Source organism: Mustela lutreola, chromosome 17, assembly GCF_030435805.1.
Source record: "Mustela lutreola isolate mMusLut2 chromosome 17, mMusLut2.pri, whole genome shotgun sequence".
NCBI lineage: Eukaryota > Metazoa > Chordata > Mammalia > Carnivora > Mustelidae > Mustela > Mustela lutreola.
In genome coordinates, this window is record NC_081306.1 from 1,772,389 (window position 1) to 1,789,261 (window position 16,873).

Genomic DNA, 16,873 nt, shown 5'->3' on the forward strand with positions numbered 1-16,873 from the left:
AGTGCAACCTGGGTTTTTTTTTTATCATTCTGGGTTGTGACTTGGGAGTTACAAGAGTCTTCATTACTTTATCGACGGTAATCCTCCAGACAAATTCAACTATTGGAGCTGATGATACAAATGAAAAGATGAGGAAGTCAAAGTTCTTAGTGAGGAAGTAGAAGTCCTGGATAAATTCCAGAGTAGAAGGTTAAGTGTGGTGTCTTGGATTCATCATGCCTCGGAGTAGAAGGAAAGGAAAGCAGTTCTGATCCTGGAGGAGTGCCGGGCTGCTGCCCACGCCGCTGGTGACGGCGGGAGCGGTGAAAAGACTTTAACTTGTGAGGTTCCTGGGTGGCTCACTCAGTAGAGCGTCGGAGCCTTGGTTTTGGCTCAGGTCATGATCTTGTGGTTGTGGGATCAAGCCCTGCATTGGGCTCTGCGCTCCGGTGTCGTCTGCTTCATGTTCGTTCTCCCTCTGTCCCTCCCCACTCCCGGGCACACTCCTCCTCTCAAGGAGTCCCTTAAAAAAAGAAAAAGGAAAGACTTGTGGTACGAAGTCTGTGCGTGGATGTGTGTGTGTGTGTGTGTGTGTGTGTAAGATTTTGTTTATTAGAGAAAGAGCAGGAACAGTAGGGGAGAGGGAATTGTAGGAGAGGGAGAAGCAGACTCCCCACTGAGTAGGCAGCCCAGTGTGGGGCTGGATCCCAGGACTCTGAGATCATGACCTGAGCTGGAGACAGACACTTATCACACTGAGCCACCCAGGCATCCTTATGGTGTGATTTCTAATTTGGTAATTTTTTTTACCAAAATGGAAAGTTAGGAGGTGGAGGAAGCACCTGTCGGTGAATTTGAGGGCTTTCTTGTAATAGCATTGCAAAATAATTGGGAAGAAATCTGCTCTACAGTTAATGTGAGGATGGAAAGGGTGAAGATAAGTTCTAGAATTTTTTTTTTTTTTAAAAGATTTTTTATTTATTTATTTGACAGAGAGAGATCACAAGTAGGCAGAGAGGCAGGCAGAGAGAGAGGGGGAAGCAGGCTCCCTGCTGAGCAGAGAGCCCGATGCGGGACTCGATCCCAGGACCCTGAGATCATGACCTGAGCCGAAGGCAGCGGCCCAACCCACTGAGCCACCCAGGCGCCCTAGAATTTTTTAACTTCTGGAATTTTGAAACTCTGGATGAGGAGGTACATGTCAGCAGATGATTACTGTGCTAGGGGATGCATGCAGAAATAGAGCCTTGTAAGGGTACAACTATATTAAAAAAAAAAAAAAAAGCCTGACCAAATTAGAGCGCTGTATCAAGGAAGGCTTCCCAAAGGAGTTGGCCCCTGGGTTGGGTTTCAGAGCAGAAATAGGGAAGTCATGAGGCACAGAATTTGGGGCTTGAGGTGGAGAAGCAGAAGGGCCACTTTAGGGCAGGTGGAGCTACAGATGTCCATGGAAGAATGGTCAGTTCTTGAAGACGAAAGCTTTGAAATGCTATAGCGCGAGCTGTCTACCAGGCAGCCCCGATGATTTCTGTGAAGGCATCCATTCCAGAAAAGGCTTTTATTTAACTCATGACAAAAGGAGCCCTGTGCTTTTATCCAGCCCAGGAAATTATTCGTCTATATTCCACATTCTGTTTTGAGAGAAAGAGTAGTGATCTTCCCAGGATTTATTTATTTAAACATCTTATTTTGAAGTACTTTGAGACCTGCAGAGGACTTGCACGAATAGCACAGGGGCTCCTGCACCCTCTTCTCCCGTGGGGATTTAGTTTTTAGAAAAGTAGTCAAGCTTCCGAGACTTGTGACCAGTGAGTTAGCTGAGTTTCTGTGGCTACTTCGTTCTCGTACCGTTTGGTGACTGAAGTAGGTGCTGACGCTGTCACGGTCTTCTCTGCCACCTCTTGGTTTTGCATAGTTATTTTTTCCCCTTCTAGGAAAAAGTGTTTTGAACTCTGTAGGTTGTTGTTAAAAGTACAAAACAGGCAGGGGCTCACTGTCCTCTGATTTAACTTCTTGCATTTTGTTTCCTTCTAGTCTTTTTTCCTGTTTACTTTTTAAACATGGCTGAGATCACACTGTAAATGCACTTTTTTCCATGTAACATTATAGTATAAGTGGTTTTCCAGATCATCAAATACTTCATAAATATTTACAGTGGCTGTGTAATATTGCATTGCATGGATTCTTGGGCAGTTGGGTTGTTCCATTTTTTTTGCCATTGTAAATAATAATGTGATTAATGTTTTCGCAAAGAGCTTTTTCTGTATTTCAGAAAATTGCCTTAGGCTAGATTCCCAGAAGGACCCAAGGGTATGAACATTTTTTAATAAACCTTTTATTTTAAAATAGTTTTAGATTTAGTATGAACATTTTTAAGGTACGTCGTCAGATATTTTCTGGAAAGTTTATACCCGTTTATCCTTGCCGCCAGCTGTAGATAATACACCCCTCAACACTCTTTAGTCTTAAGAAAATTGTTGCAAACTTAATAGGTTAAAAAAAAATGGCTTCATTGTTCCATAACATCTTTTTGGGGGCGGGGTAGGAAGAGTTATCACCAACTTCGATTTTATTTTTGTCTTTTTTTTTTTGCTATCTGTGTCCTCCCTGTGTCCTCTCTTTGTAGGATTTATAGGTCACCCTTGCAGGCTTATTTTATGTTTACTTAACTATTTACTTAAGCATCCTTTATACTTAACTTTAATGTATTAGAAATTTGGTGCCTTAACATATTTTTTCCCCCACAGTGAAGGGTTTTTTTGTGTGTGTATGGTAAAATAAACGTGAAATTTACCATTTTCAAATGTACAGTAGAGAGTGTCCGTTCACAGGGGTGCGCCTGTGTCCTCATCCTGGCTTGGCACACATTCGAGGCGTGGCCATCTGTACCCCGGGTGGGAGCAGTACCGGAGCCGTCTTCTGGGTGCTTTCTTCCCCTTCTCACTCTTTCCTTCCCACAGGAAGGATGTAGCTCCTGATTTATTCATGAGGGTTGCATTGGGAAGAGCCCAACACCCCTGGCTGGTGTCTCCCGGTGTGAGGTCTCTGTGTCCGAACACCGCCTAGCTCTGGCCGTGGACTTCTCTCCCCTGCTTATCTTCAAAAGAAGCTGTCGCCTGCCGTGTCCTGCCTTCCTATTGTTGCTAGGCCTGACTGGGCAGTTCAGGATGGGAAGGAGGAGGCATTGCAGCTTGGCCTGTCGTGAAGAGGACATTGGACTTTGATCTGCACTTGGTTGCCTGTGACTATGTAGCAGCTGGCTAGAACCTGGAAGGGAGAAAGGAAGTGGCGATGCTCCTTCAAAACCCAGCAGTCTGAAATGGCCTGCCGTTTTTTGCCAAAATGAAAGAAATGTTATTTTAACTGGTATGTAAAATGCCAGTGCTCTCTGGGAATAATTCCGCATGAAGGTGGCGTGGGTTTTTACAAACTTGCCCTTAAACAGTTGCAGGTAGTAAGAGCAGCGGATGGGAAACCCTTCATGTATGAGCTGTAGCGTTGATTGGGGCTTGAGATCGGCAGCATGCATGTATTGTGCTCTGTCAGCTTCATGTTCATTCATTCCCCGATTTCATGCTCTGCAAGGTGGCGCCAGCTCACTCAGCATCCTCACAGCCCTAGAACGCTGTGTCGTCCTTTAAGGGGTAGAGGAGCTGCTGCTGGGAGAGAGGGCTGGGGTGGCCGTGCTCAGGGCTGTCACTTCACCAACAATAGCTGGTCGACTTTGGGCAGGATACTCTCTCTGTGCTTTGTTTTCCTTCTCTGAAAACGAGGTTGGACTTGCTGTTCTCTGGGGTTTGGGTTTCTCTCTTAAGATTCCGTGGTTCTGTTTTAGGATTTCTTGATAGCATGCCTTACGTTAACGTGCTCAGTATCTCTTGCGTTTAATTGACTAGGCGTGCAGATATAAATATTTATCCTCCTGGGAGAAGTACCTGGGAAAACGCAGCAGATGGAATTGTGAAGAGAGAGCCTGTTTGGGGCTCTGTTACTCAGTTATGTTAGACAGTTTCTTGCACAATAACTATTATCATTTGCTTTTTTGGCTGTGTAATTAAAGCCTTCCACTGTAATCTAAATAAATAAGCATGTAACTTACATGTATTTGAGCTCCTAGTGGGATATGCTTGTTGCCCAGCCAGCAGGTGCAAAATCTTTAATGCCTAGGCTATGTCCTGTCCTCTTTAGAAAACAGCGTGTGATAGTAAACCCGGCACCGGAGAGAGCCGTCAGTCTCCTCTTGCCTGTTCTTGGTCTGTGTTTCTCACTTTCCCTTTCCTCTTTACCCAGGCAGCTTGGAGCAGTGCAGAGCAAAGTCGGAGGTACCAATCGAACAGAAGTTTTAAAAAACTTCTTATTTTTTATTTTTACTTTTTTATTAACATGTACTGTATTATTTGTCTCAGGAGTACAGGTCTGTGATTCATCAGTCCTAATGCAATTCACAGTGCTCACCATAGCACAGATCCTCCCCAGTGTCCATCAGCCGCCCCCCTATCCTTCCTACCCCCGACCTTCCAGCAACCCTCAGTTTGTTTCCTGAGATTAAGAGTCTCTTATGGTTTGTCTCCCTTCTCTGGTTTGTCTTGTTTCTTTTTTCCCCTCCCTTCCCCAATGATCCTCTGCTTTCTTTCTCAGATTCCTCATATCGGTGAGATCATATGATTGTCTTTCTCTGATTGAGTTTTTTGCTTAGTGTAATACCCTCTACTTCTATCCACATTGTTGCAGATGGCAAGATTTCTTTCTTTTTTTTGATGGCTACATTTAAAAAAGCTTTTTATTTGGAAATAATTTCAAGCTGACAGAGATTGCAAGGAATGAGTGGTACCGAGAACACTCTCATGCCTTGACTCCACTGTTGCTAACATTTTGCCCTGTTTGCCCTATTACTTATGCCTTTTCTATGTATGTATATATGCACATACATATATATATGTATGCACGTATAGTGTTTTTTTTCTGAACTGTTGGAGAGGAAGTCACCTCTGTCCTGGCCATTGACCCTGTGTAGTGTATTTTCTCACAGGGATGTTCTCTTACAGAGCCACAGTGCAGTTATCAACATCGGTTAATGTAACATTGATTCAGGACTTTGATCTGATCTACTGCCCATATCCAGTGTTGTCCTTTGGGCCAGTTCTGTCCTTCATAGCGTGTTTTCCCCTTAAGCACAGGATCTAGTCTTAGAATATAGCATTTACTTGTCATGATGTTGTAATCTTCTTTAGATTTGTTCTAAATTTTTGAAACCAGTGCTCCTGTCCAGCGGTAGCTAATTGGTTCCTAATTGTTTTTATGTATTGTCCCATACAGTACATGGATAGGTTTTCCCAGCATCAAACATACTGTCCTCCGTGTACAAGATGTTTCCTCTAATTAGTCGGGGTGGGGGGCAGAAAAAGTTGATTCAATTTGATCACCACTTCTGGCCCAGATGCCTGGCAGTTATCCTGTTTCTACCTCCTAGTCCCCAGAAGCAGACCCCTTTTATTCATGGAAGAGTCTGACCCAAACCCAAGAAATACTTGGAGGTATTTTTTTTGCCATTGGTCAGCTTGATGCAGAAAAACTCCTTTTAATGGTTAGTATTCTGTTCAGATGTGGCTGAAGTCCGTGTTTTAATCAGATATTGATCTGCTCATCATGCATTAGTATCTGTGTGATGATACTGCACAAAGTTATATCCATGGTTACTCCTAAAGGGCACATATTTTCAGGGTTATGCTGTAGGCAAGACAGTACGCAGCCCTTGTGAGGCAAATGCATAACTTCAGTAGTTCGTTCCAGACATCCGTTCATGGACTCATGGTAAGTGCATCGCCCCAGACTTGCTTTCCTAGAACATGGAGTGTCTCCCTTTCTTTCCTGCAGTAGAAAACATTTTTTTCCTGTAACTCCTGTACATAATTTGTGGAGTTAATTACTTCCCTGTACATCTGGAGCCCTAGATGACCCCTCTGTTTAGCCTTGCCTCTACTTCTCTATCACAGACTGACTAAGGGACAGCTGGACAACGGGCGTGGCTTGACAGAGCTTTGTGTGAGCAAGGCACTCGGCTCACCGGGTTTCACAGCCTGCCCTTCTGAGCGCTGGACTTCCAAGGTCTAATTGGTTTCGACACTCTTTTTAGAGAGGTTAAGTGAGATTTCTACTTAATCATGATTTGTGGTTTCTTTCTTTCTTTCTTTTTAAAGGTTAGTATCTGCCCTTTCAGACACACAGAGCAGAGACAGGAAAGTGGGAAGAGACCTGTGAATGTTGCCCTCCTGGCTGGGGCTTCCTCTCCAGGCTTTCCTGTCTTCTTAGCATTCTGAGCCGGTGACATCAGAGGGGCCAGACAGATGTCACACTGATGCCCGTCATGCCGTCTTTTAAGCTTTGTATTTCATCTCCTGTTCGTAGGCAGGCCTGAGGGCCGGAGGGTCTTCTTTGCTCATCTGTTTTCTTTGCCGTGAAGAGAGTAGGGGAGAAAGAGTGGAGAGTTTGAATACCCACGATGATCCTGTTAGGTTCCCAGAAGTTTATATGAGATCGAATGTCTCTGCCAATGGCATCTGTCGTGACACATCAGGCATGCCTCGCGCACTTGGCAGCCTTGCTCAGCGGCTAGTACAGAATCGCTTTTCTCAGATACCTTCTCTATACACAGGCAGGTGGAGTAGTAACATGGTTCTGGATATGCCACGGGAATGTTCAATGGGGCTCTGGGATGCTAGTCCTCATTTTTTTAGGTTTGGTGTCAAGGAGGCTGTGAACCTAGATATAGGAGGCTCATCTGATTTGCCTCTAGGATATGTGAGATGTGGCTCATGGAAAAGGTGCCAAAAAACTTGATAAAAGCTTCTTTGAAAAAGAGTCATTTTTTTCCCCAGCATCGATTTTGTAAAAAGGTTATGCTTTATTTATTACTTTTTACTTCTTTAAAGTTGGCTCCATGCCCAGCATAGAGCCCAGCAATGTGAGGCTTGAACACAGGACCCTGAGATCAAGACCTGAGCAGAAATCAAGAGTCAGATGCTTAACTGACTGGGCCCCCCAGGCGCCCCAAAGGTTATGCTTTAGAAAGGGTGTTATAGAGGCAATTAGATAAAACACAACAGATTTAAGCCAGGATTTGAGAAACCTGTCACATAGGCGCCGTAAGGGACCATTCATCCACCTTCAGTCTCAGTGTTTTTTAAGATACATTGTTAGCAGTCTCTGGGTTTTTTTTTTCTGTTTTTTGTTTTTTGTTTTTTTGTTTTTAATGTTTATTGAGTGCTTGTGAGCAAAGGTCACTGTGTCAGAGGCCCTAAAGGGGGAAATTTAAATAGTCACATGAATCTTAAATCTGGAGGGATCACCAGTGTTCCTGAGAAACTGAAAGTGATACTGTCTTCTTGTTCCTTTTTCTCTCCTGAATTCGGTCTAAAATGTCTGAGCAGCAGTCCATGCTGAATGTGGTAGAAAGTGCAGATGTGTTAGGCAGTGTCTTTTTCCAGGCACTTCATGTTCTGGTTAAGGAGAGAGGCCCAGTACTGATGAAGTGTTAACTTACAGATGGGGCTTTGGGCCCTTTCTTTATTCCTGGCACTGTGTTCACCGTGTGCTTTATACAGTTTACTTAATCCCTAGAATGATCCCATGTGTTGGGTTCTGTTATCCCCAGTTGGGCACAAAAGGAAAGAAAGGGGAAAAACCCTGACAGATTAAATAACGAGGCCGAGGTTGAGGTGCGTTTGGAAAACCCAAACCGAGGAGTCCAAGCCCAGAGCCTGTGCTATCCTGTCAGGGCATGTGGAACTGACCGGAGAACAGGGCCACGGGCAAAACTGCAGTACTGGTTACATGACAGAGACTCAGGGTGCAAAGAAGGAAGCCGTGCTGTAAACTTCTGTTCTGTGACAACTTTTCATGATGGTAGAGCTGTGAATCGCAGACCCAGCAGCAAATGTAGGGCGGAATCGACATTTGCTTAGGAGACCCTGAGTGTTCAGACTGGGGTGATGGCTGCTTGCGGTGAGCGATGGAGAATCAGGCGGGCTTTCCTTCTCCATTCATCCTGGGAAGCTTCTTTGCATTGTTTAGAACACAAGATCCGTTATCTCCTCTGCGAAGCTCTCCTTCTGTCCCTCAGACAGAGTTAATTCCCTTTGGGCTCTTGAATCTAGCCATACCTCTGTCCCTGCTAGATGATGGAAACCATTGTATTCTCCTTTTTTGTATAGGCTCTCCCCGTCTCTCCGCAGGCTTCCTCCAGTTCCTTGAAGTCCGGGGTGGTCTTACTTACCCTTATATCTCTGGGGCTTAACGCAGAGTCAGTCAGTGAGCACTGAGCTGATTTGTCGAATGAATGGCCGTCCAGATTCAAAGGCTCTTTAAAGCTAGATTTACAATAGTTGGGGACAAAGAATCAGTGTTGAGAAGAATTTATCTGGTGTGAAGCACAGATTGGATTGGAATCGGGGAAGCTGACATCAAGGCGACCGAGCTGAGAGAAGTTACGGTAGCCTTGACAGGCGGGGATTAGGGCCTGGGAGAAGTTGTGGTGAGGGAAAAGGTGCAAATCTAAAAGACCGCGGAAAGCAGGAACCAGCCAGCCGGATGACCGTAGTTGCGGGCACAGCTGAGAGGGAAGAGTCCAAAAAGATGTCAGATTACGGGATCTTCCCCTTTCAGGTTTTCCTTACGATTTGTTGGCCGATGGCTGGTGTTGGTTGACTTCGTTGCTCCTTAATAAATGAGTCTATAGGAGATCCGTCTCTGAGCTGCTGAACTGGGAGCACTGGTAGAAAAGGAGCAGATGCTGGGACGCCCGGGCGGCTCCGTTGGTGAAGCGGCTGCCTTCGGCTCCGGTCAGGATCCCCGCGCCCTGGGATCGAGTCCCGCATCGGGCTCCTTGCTCGGCAGGGAGCCTGCTTCTCCCTCTGCCTCTGCCTGCCTCTCTGCCTGCTTGTGCTCGCTCTCTCTCCCTCTCTCTCTCTGACAAATTTAAAAAAAAAAATTTTAGAAGGAGCAGATGCAGTCAGAGCAGGCACAGCTGAAAGCTCCTCCACTTCCCAGATTTTAACTCTTTCTGGAGCAAAAAACTTTGGTTTATTTGAGATATTCACATAGCTCTCTGAGCGTATCTTCTGACCCAGGTTTATTTTCGATTCCTGCCCCAGGGTTTTACTTCGCTGCTGCGGTAAGCCAGGGAAGTCGTGGGGAAGCACACACAGATTTTCGGGATTGTAATCCTGTGTTTCGCCCTCAGCAGTTCTGAAAACAAATACTCACATGTGACCTGCAGGCCCCCAGTTGCTCTCAGTAGTTGTGTTAGTAGAAGAAAAAACACACCTTCTAAATTCGGCATCTGAAAATACCAACCTGAACACTGAAAATAAGTATGACATTCGTTTTTTATTTTTATTTATTTATTTTTAAAGATTTATCTTTGTTTATTTGACAGAGATCACAAGTAGGCAGAGAGGCAGGTAGAGAGAGAGGGGAGGAAGCAGGCTCCCCGCTGAGCAGAGAGCCCGATTAGGGGCTCGATCCCAGGACCCTGAGATCATGACCTGAGCCGAAGGCAGTGGCTTAACCCACTGAGCCACCCAGGTGCCCCGACATTGATTTTTTAAATGATGCGTGTGTATTTACAGAGAAGTAATGTAAGGTCATGCTTGTGTGCCTGATACCGAGATCAAGGAGACAGAATGGTGCTAGCATCGTGGGATCCCTCTTCCCCGAAGGTGACCACTATTGTGATTTCAATGCACCAAGCATCGTGCTTGCTTTCAAAATTAGCATACAGTGGATAATGAAGGATGTGTTTTGGCTTTTTCGTCAACGTTGTGTTTGTGGGGTTCGTCCATGTTGTAGCACGGAGCAATATTTATCCATTCTTGTTGTTCTAAATGTTCTTCTGGTGAATAAACTATTTATTTATCCATTCCACTGGTGATGGTCATTTGGGTTCTTTTGATTTTTTTGGATATTATGAGTAATGGTGCCGTGGACATTTGCGTACCTTGTTTTGATGTATTTGTACAGATTTCTGCTGTGAGTTATCAAGGAGTAGAATTGCAGGATCATAAGGTGTGCATGTATGTGTTCAGCTGCCATTGATTTTCTTTTTTTTAAATCATTTATTCTAAATTCCAGTGTACTTAGCATATGGTGTTCTATTGGTTTCAGGTTTATAGTATAGTGATTCAACACTTCCGACGTCACCCTGTGCTCCTCTCAGGTACACTCCTTACTCCCCATCTCCTGTTTGACCCTCCCCTCATCCACCTCCCGTCTCGTAACCATGATTGTTCTCTGTAATTAAAGGTCTGTTTCTTGGTTTGTCTCTTTTTTCCCCTTTGCTCATTCTTACTTGTTTCTTAATTCCACATGTGAGAGAAATCATATGGTATTTGTCTTTCTCTCACCAAGTTATGTCACTTAGCATTCTACTCTCGAGCTCTATCCATGTCGTTGCAAATGGCAAGATTCCATCCTTTTTATGGCTGAATAATAGTCCATTGTGTATATATATACCACATCTTCTTTATCCATTCATCTATCGATGGATGCTCGTGCTGTTTCCATAATTTGGCTATTGTAAATAATGCTGTTGTAAACATAGGGGTGCATGTATCTCTTTGAATCAGTGTTTTTATATGGGTTAATGCCCAGTAGTGTGATTATTGGAGATAGGGTAGCTCTGTTTTTAACTTTTTGAGGAACCTCCATACTGTTTTCCAAAGTGACGGCACCCGTTTGCATTCTGACGGTGAACGAGGGTTCCTTTCTCTCTACGTCCTCACCAACACGTGTGTCATTCTTGTGCTGTTGGTTTTAGCCATTCTGACAGGTGTGAGGTGGTATCTCATTGTAGTTTTAATTTGCATTTCTCTGATGATGAGTGATGATGAGCATCTTTTCATGCATCCTCTGGATGCCTTTGGAGAAATGACTGTTCATGTCTTCTGCCCATTTTTTAATTGCATTGTTTGCTTTTTGGGTGTCGAGTTGTATCAGTTCTTTATATGTTGTGGACACTGACCCTTTATCAGATATGTCATTTGCACATATCTTCTGTTCAGCCAAATGGTTTTCTGAAGTGGTTATCCCAGTGCACACTCTATGCCTGTGCCCGCTGTTCAACATCCTTACCAACACTTGTTATTGTCCTTTAAATTTAGCCATTTTGGTGAATGGGTAACACTGTTGGGTTTTTAATTTGCATTTTCCTGACAGCTGATGAGGTTGAGCACTTACGTTCTGTATAGGCTTTTGAATACCTTCTTATGATGAACTATTTGCCTGTCCAAAAAAAATGAGTTATTTGTCTTTCGTCTAAGTCCTCTGTTAGTTATTTATGTTGGAAATCTCTTTGCCTGCTTTGTGGGTTTCTTTTGAACTCTCTTCATTGTGCCATTTGATGAATGCTCTGATTAATTAATCTTTTCCTTTCCTTTATGTTTAGTGCATTTATGTGTCTTATTTAAGTATTCCCCTACCCCAACGTCATGAAGATGTTCTGTATTACTTTCTAGAAGCTTTATTATTTTATCTCTCACATTTTATACCTGTAATCCAACTGGAATTTTTTTCATGTGAATATGCCTTACTTGGTTTTAATTTGATCTTCTCTTTCCTTTATTCTTCAAGATCGGGATCTCCCGTCCCAAGCACAAGCTGGGAAGCATTCGGGCGTATCTGAACCCTGAATGTGCTTCATAAATTAGTGCAGTGCTTGAATAGTCTTTGGGAATTGGAACCTTCACTTCCTACCACATCATGGCACTTGGTTTTTGTTTTATGTTTTAGTCCCTTTATTGCTAGGAAGGGTAATCTGCTGGAATATTACCACTTCCTTACTTGCTTTTAATTCTTAAACCCAAGCAATCTTGATTTTGACTTCGTCATCTGTTAGAAACATCTGGCAAAGGTTCCAGTAGCTTTCTTGCCAGTTGGGGTGACTTTTCCAATATCCTTTGGCCATTTGCTGGTCTTGAGCCTATCTTTTATGTTTTACCATCTCTGTTCTAATTGTATGACCTTGGCAAGGCTTCTTCAGCCTTCTTTTTGTCTCCTGTAAACTTACATAGTTTAATTTTTGAAATCCAGTTGGAAAAGCCTCACTAGATATGTTTGGACAAAGCCTGTAAAGCCCGAGGACATGAATCTCCAGTTTCAAAGTAGGCCTGACCACTTTTCTCGCTCTCTCTCTTTTTTTGTTTTTGTGTTTTGGTCTGTATTCATTTTCATTTCATTTAAGACCAAATACAAATGATAGTAGCCATAACTGAATTAGATAGTTCTTCAGAGTTTACATAGCAGCTTTACACGGGTCACTGTGAGGTAGGTATTAGTACTTACAGAATAGGGGTGATTGAAAATGCGAGCAGCCTACTGTTTGTTCTTGTTGGGAAATACCTGGTGATACTGCTGGGTTAGGTTTTATAGTTTCTGTTTCCATGTGACCATCGTTTGGTGGAGGGCATCATAGTCTGATCCTTCTGGATGTTTAAATCTTTTCTGCTTTTCTGCTGGAATGCTTCTCGGGTTTGAGCTGGGGAGAGCTGGATGGGACTGGGAATGGAGTTAGAATTGCATTTTTTGGAGAGATTGTCCCGAATTTGCCCCAGTAGCATTTAATACATGGCTAGGAATTGGCGAGTTCACAAACTTCTGCCTCAAGAACCAGTACAAAATAGACCTTGATGGTTGAGTGCTTGAATGTGGTGAGCTCAGGTGTTTACTAGGCTCAGCTATGAAATGTTTCAGTACAAGAAAAAGTTGTGGAGCAGGTGGGATTTGGAAATGTCTTGAGTTTTCAGGCACCCATTTTGGCTCCAGAAGACCAACTGATTTATTTTAACTAAATAACTGACTTAATTAAGTTCAACAGATATCTCTTAATTTATGTTAATTTTAATTTTAATTTTCTGCCAGTAAGTTGCTTGTGAGTTTTTCCTTTGATTCTTTCAGATCTTTCCAGAAACTTTTTTTAAAATAGCAAATCCTTTTTTCAAATGAAATTGGTATCCCAAGTCGATTTATGAAACAGACCAAGGCACTCTTTTACTTACAGCAGTTCAGTTTAGGAATTTGAGTTTTCAGCATTTACTGAGGAAAGCTGAGACAGTGAGGATGTTTTGATCAACACAAAAACTTGAAAAAAGGTGAAAAAGATTTCAGGCTTCTTTTAGCCTGACCCTTCAGTTATTTCACCACTTGAAAAAAATGTGTAGGTTTTTTTTTTTTTTTTTTTTTCCCAAGAAGGCTCCAGGCCCAACATGGGACTTGAGCTCACGGCCCTGAGATCAAGAAGTCACGCGCTATACTGGCTGAACCAGCCAGGTGCCCCAAAATGTGTAATTCAGATTAACCTGCGATCCAAGGATATTATTCAGTTGAGGTGATACATTGGTTTAAAAAAAGAGTAAGGTTTGAGGGCTGATCTTTTTTTTTTTTTTTTTTTTAAGATTTTATTTATTTATTTGACAGATCACAAGTAGGCAGAGAGGCAGGCAGAGAGAGAGGGGGAAGCAGGCTCCCTGCTGAGCAGAGACCCGGATGCGGGGCTCGATCCCAGGACCCTGAGATCATGACCTGAGCTGAAGGCAGAGGCTTTAACCCACTGAGCCACCCAGGTTCAAGGGCTAATCTTGACCATAAATACAAAATTCAGCTAACCTCGAAGAGCTAATACTTACAGTCATTCATCACTCAGCATGTCATTGCGAGTTGTCATGGCACAGCCGTTTGTATGTGACCGCAGCATGGGAGGGACAGCCATGCCCGGAACTGTTTGAATGTGGTCCCCTTGTGTTCTGTGGTGTGCGTGCTCTGCCCGTTGGTGTCTGGGCTGGTGCAAGCCTGACCCCGCCTCTGTAATTAGGACCCGTCCTAAGAGCCGATTTACCCACAGAGGTGGCTCAGTTCCTCGGTGTCTTCCAAAGTCGGTTACCAAGTGGAGGCCTCCGGTAATATTATGGTTTGATACATACATCTGAGTGTGGACACGTTTTAAAATACAGTTTTCATAGTCTGTTCTCTCTGCGGGGGAGTGGGGGGTGGGGGCGCTCAATGGAGAGGGTGCGGAGAAGGGAGGAGGGAAGCTGGGGAGACTGGAATTCAGAGATAAGAAATCAGAACTGCGCTGGGCTCTTGATCATTTCTGGGTAGATAATGCCAGTGAGAATTCAGAAATGGTCTGGGAGCGCTCACCTTTCCGCAGATGGGTGAGTGGAGTGTTGACTCCAACTCTCTGCTGCAGAGGACGTCACCCACGCGAGTGGGAGAAGAGTAAGTGGGTTGGGGGCTCCACATGGAGGAGGGAGCGGCTGGGCGTCGCGGTCGAGCGCCCCTCCTCTCCTCCGCCCGACCCGCTCTGCTGAGAGTCTGGCTGGTTGGGACACGCTCATTCTGAGTTCCCACTCAGCTTGCCTCTTAGCTGTCCTACCCTTAGTCTCTGGTGGCTGCTCATTTGAAATTGAGACTTGTCAGAACACGTGACCCCGTAAGTGCCTTCAGAACCCCCAGCAGCTTGACTGCAGTTCTTCTCAGTCCAAATATGGCCAGTTACTTAGATGTGGGGTAAATGCATCATCGACAGGCAGTCTCTAGGGAGCCCTACCTCCTCCCCTGGTCTCTTCGCTCCATCTGTTCGGTCCGGGCTGGGGGCTGTTAATTTGCTTTTAACATATTTCTGGAACGATATTTTGAGTTATTTGTTCCCTTTTTCCTTAGCATAAATAATTGAAAATCGATTGTACAGTAGCGTGAATTTATAGGGTATACTCGAAATTTGGGATTTGAGCCAGCTGGGAAATGCCCTTCAGTTTTTCTGAATCCCATGCATTTGAAGAATGTTGAGCCCAAGACATTTGAGGAAGTAAATTTACGAATGTGACTTGGAGGAGATGCAGTTACTGATCTTTTTCTTTTCTTTCAAATTCCTTTGTTAGGCATCTGAAGAAGCCTCCCTCAGGGCATTGGAAAGTCTGATGACAGAATTTTTCCACGATTGTACAACCAATGAAAGAAAACGTGAGATAGGTAAGTGAGGTGTTGAGTGGACGAGTCACTGGAGAGGAAAAGGCCCTGGTGAGGAGGAAGGAGTTTGCGGCCTGCACGGGTCAAGACTGCTCGTTTCCCTGGGACTCTTGCTCTCATCTTGCTGGTCGGTGGCATCTGCAAATCTAGCGGTGCAAGGGCTGGGGTCCCCGGGCCCACACTCATCCAGAGTGTTGGCTTTCCTTCCCTTTGGCCAAGTGTGGAAAACCCCGCCCACTGCTTTGTTCTTAATTTCAGCAATGTTGAACTTCTATAAAAGAAGCCTGCGACTGTTAGTTAAAAAAACAAACAAACATACAACCTCATGAAAGTGTCAAAATGACATGACTTCGGTGTATGGAAGTCTCATCCAGACCTTACCTAGTGCCCACAGACCCTTTAACTGGTATTTCCTCTGGGGGCTTCTTGCATCTTCTTCCTGATCTCTGCCATTGTCTCTTCCATTCTGCAGGTTTTGATGAAGAAAGGCTTCAAACAGCACAGAGATGTAGATATAGTTATTTTAGGTTTTCTGGGAACCTCAGGGCTTTGTAGAATTTCCTTTTGAATTTCATATTCATTTATGTGAACGATATTCATGAAAGCATACTGTAAACTACAGTGTGTACTCAAGAGTCCGATCTCTGCCTCGGAGACGTGTTGCACTGCATTCCTGGAGCAATCTTTATTGTCCCCTCTGAGTCCACACTTAACCCCTGAACTTCAAAACAAGCGATGTTTCTTCTCTAGGCCATCCTAAAGGCTTTTCCCCTCGGATGTCTGACTGCTCTGTACGGACCTCATGTTCATTGCCTCTGGAGAGGGCTTTTTCTGTCTCTAGGACTCTTTGGTCCAGAGTTTGACTGGAGTCTGGGTTTCCAGGTGGCCAGACCTTGTCCTGTAATCCATTTTCTCTTGCATTCTTCAGACACATCAGCTCCTGGTAGCTGTAAATTTCTTACTCTCTCTTTTTTTTTAACTTTTAAAAAAAGTTTAGGCCTGTCGTATGCATGCCTGTCTTTTCTCAGGGAGTATACTGTAGAGAAATAGAATATTTGTAAACAGAGGGATGCTGACGGAAGCCGAACCCAATAGATAATCAGGCATTTGGCCTCGAATATCCACTCGGCTTGCTTTCCTAGACTCTCTCAGTACTCAGTTGGGCTGACCCTACTGCCTCCAGAGTGATCTGTCTTCTCGCTAGTTTTATGCTACCAGAGTACCTTATACTTACAGTAAAAATACCACTGGTGATTTTTACCAAAGCAGGGGAAGGATCTGCCCTTTACATCAGTCTGCTATATCCCAACACTAATATCTTTGAAGTCCTCTTTTTAGCTTATTGAGATCCTTTTGGTTTTTCTCTTAATTTTTTGGTTGGCAAAGCAGCTATTGCTCACTTTCAGTGTTCATGAGTTAAAAGTGGAACCTCTGAACTAAAATCGTATTCTAATCTGATTTAAAATAGTATTAAATAACCAGATACTACAGATGTCTAATTTAAATACAGGCTAACAGGGATCCCTGGATGCTTGGCTCTCTATGGTGGGTGTGTGTCAGTTCAGTTCTCTTTGTATCTAGTCTTTGGGGCTTGGTCTGAGTGTGTGGGCTGGAACCACTGGCTGCTTTTTTGGTATCTTGGGTAAACTGAAGGCTTTCGTGGTGAGGTGGGAGAAAGGGGCTCTGCCCACCCTCCACCGAAGGCACGTTGTTAGTGCTCTAGAGATACGCTGTTGCAGGGAAACTCGGGGGACAGGCTGGTCGTTTTCACAGTGGAGGAAGCCGGAGCCTCCAAGAGGAGCAGTGATGACCTGGAATGAGACTCCGTAGACGAGCGGCAGTCTCTAGCCCAGAGTTCCTCCTTCCTGGTCAGAGT

At 44.2% G+C, this 16,873-nt stretch overlaps 1 protein-coding gene across 3 annotated transcripts in view; it reads left to right on the forward strand.

Annotated features, from left to right (window-relative positions):
- Positions 1 to 16,873, forward strand: part of XPO6 (exportin 6) — a 101,114-nt gene that overhangs the window by 16,191 nt on the left and 68,050 nt on the right. For all 3 annotated transcript variants that reach the window (XM_059155342.1, XM_059155341.1, XM_059155340.1), the window contains exon 2: positions 14,910 to 15,000. In XM_059155342.1, coding sequence (XP_059011325.1) covers positions 14,910 to 15,000 — 91 coding nt within the window. The remainder of the gene's footprint in view (positions 1 to 14,909; positions 15,001 to 16,873) is intronic.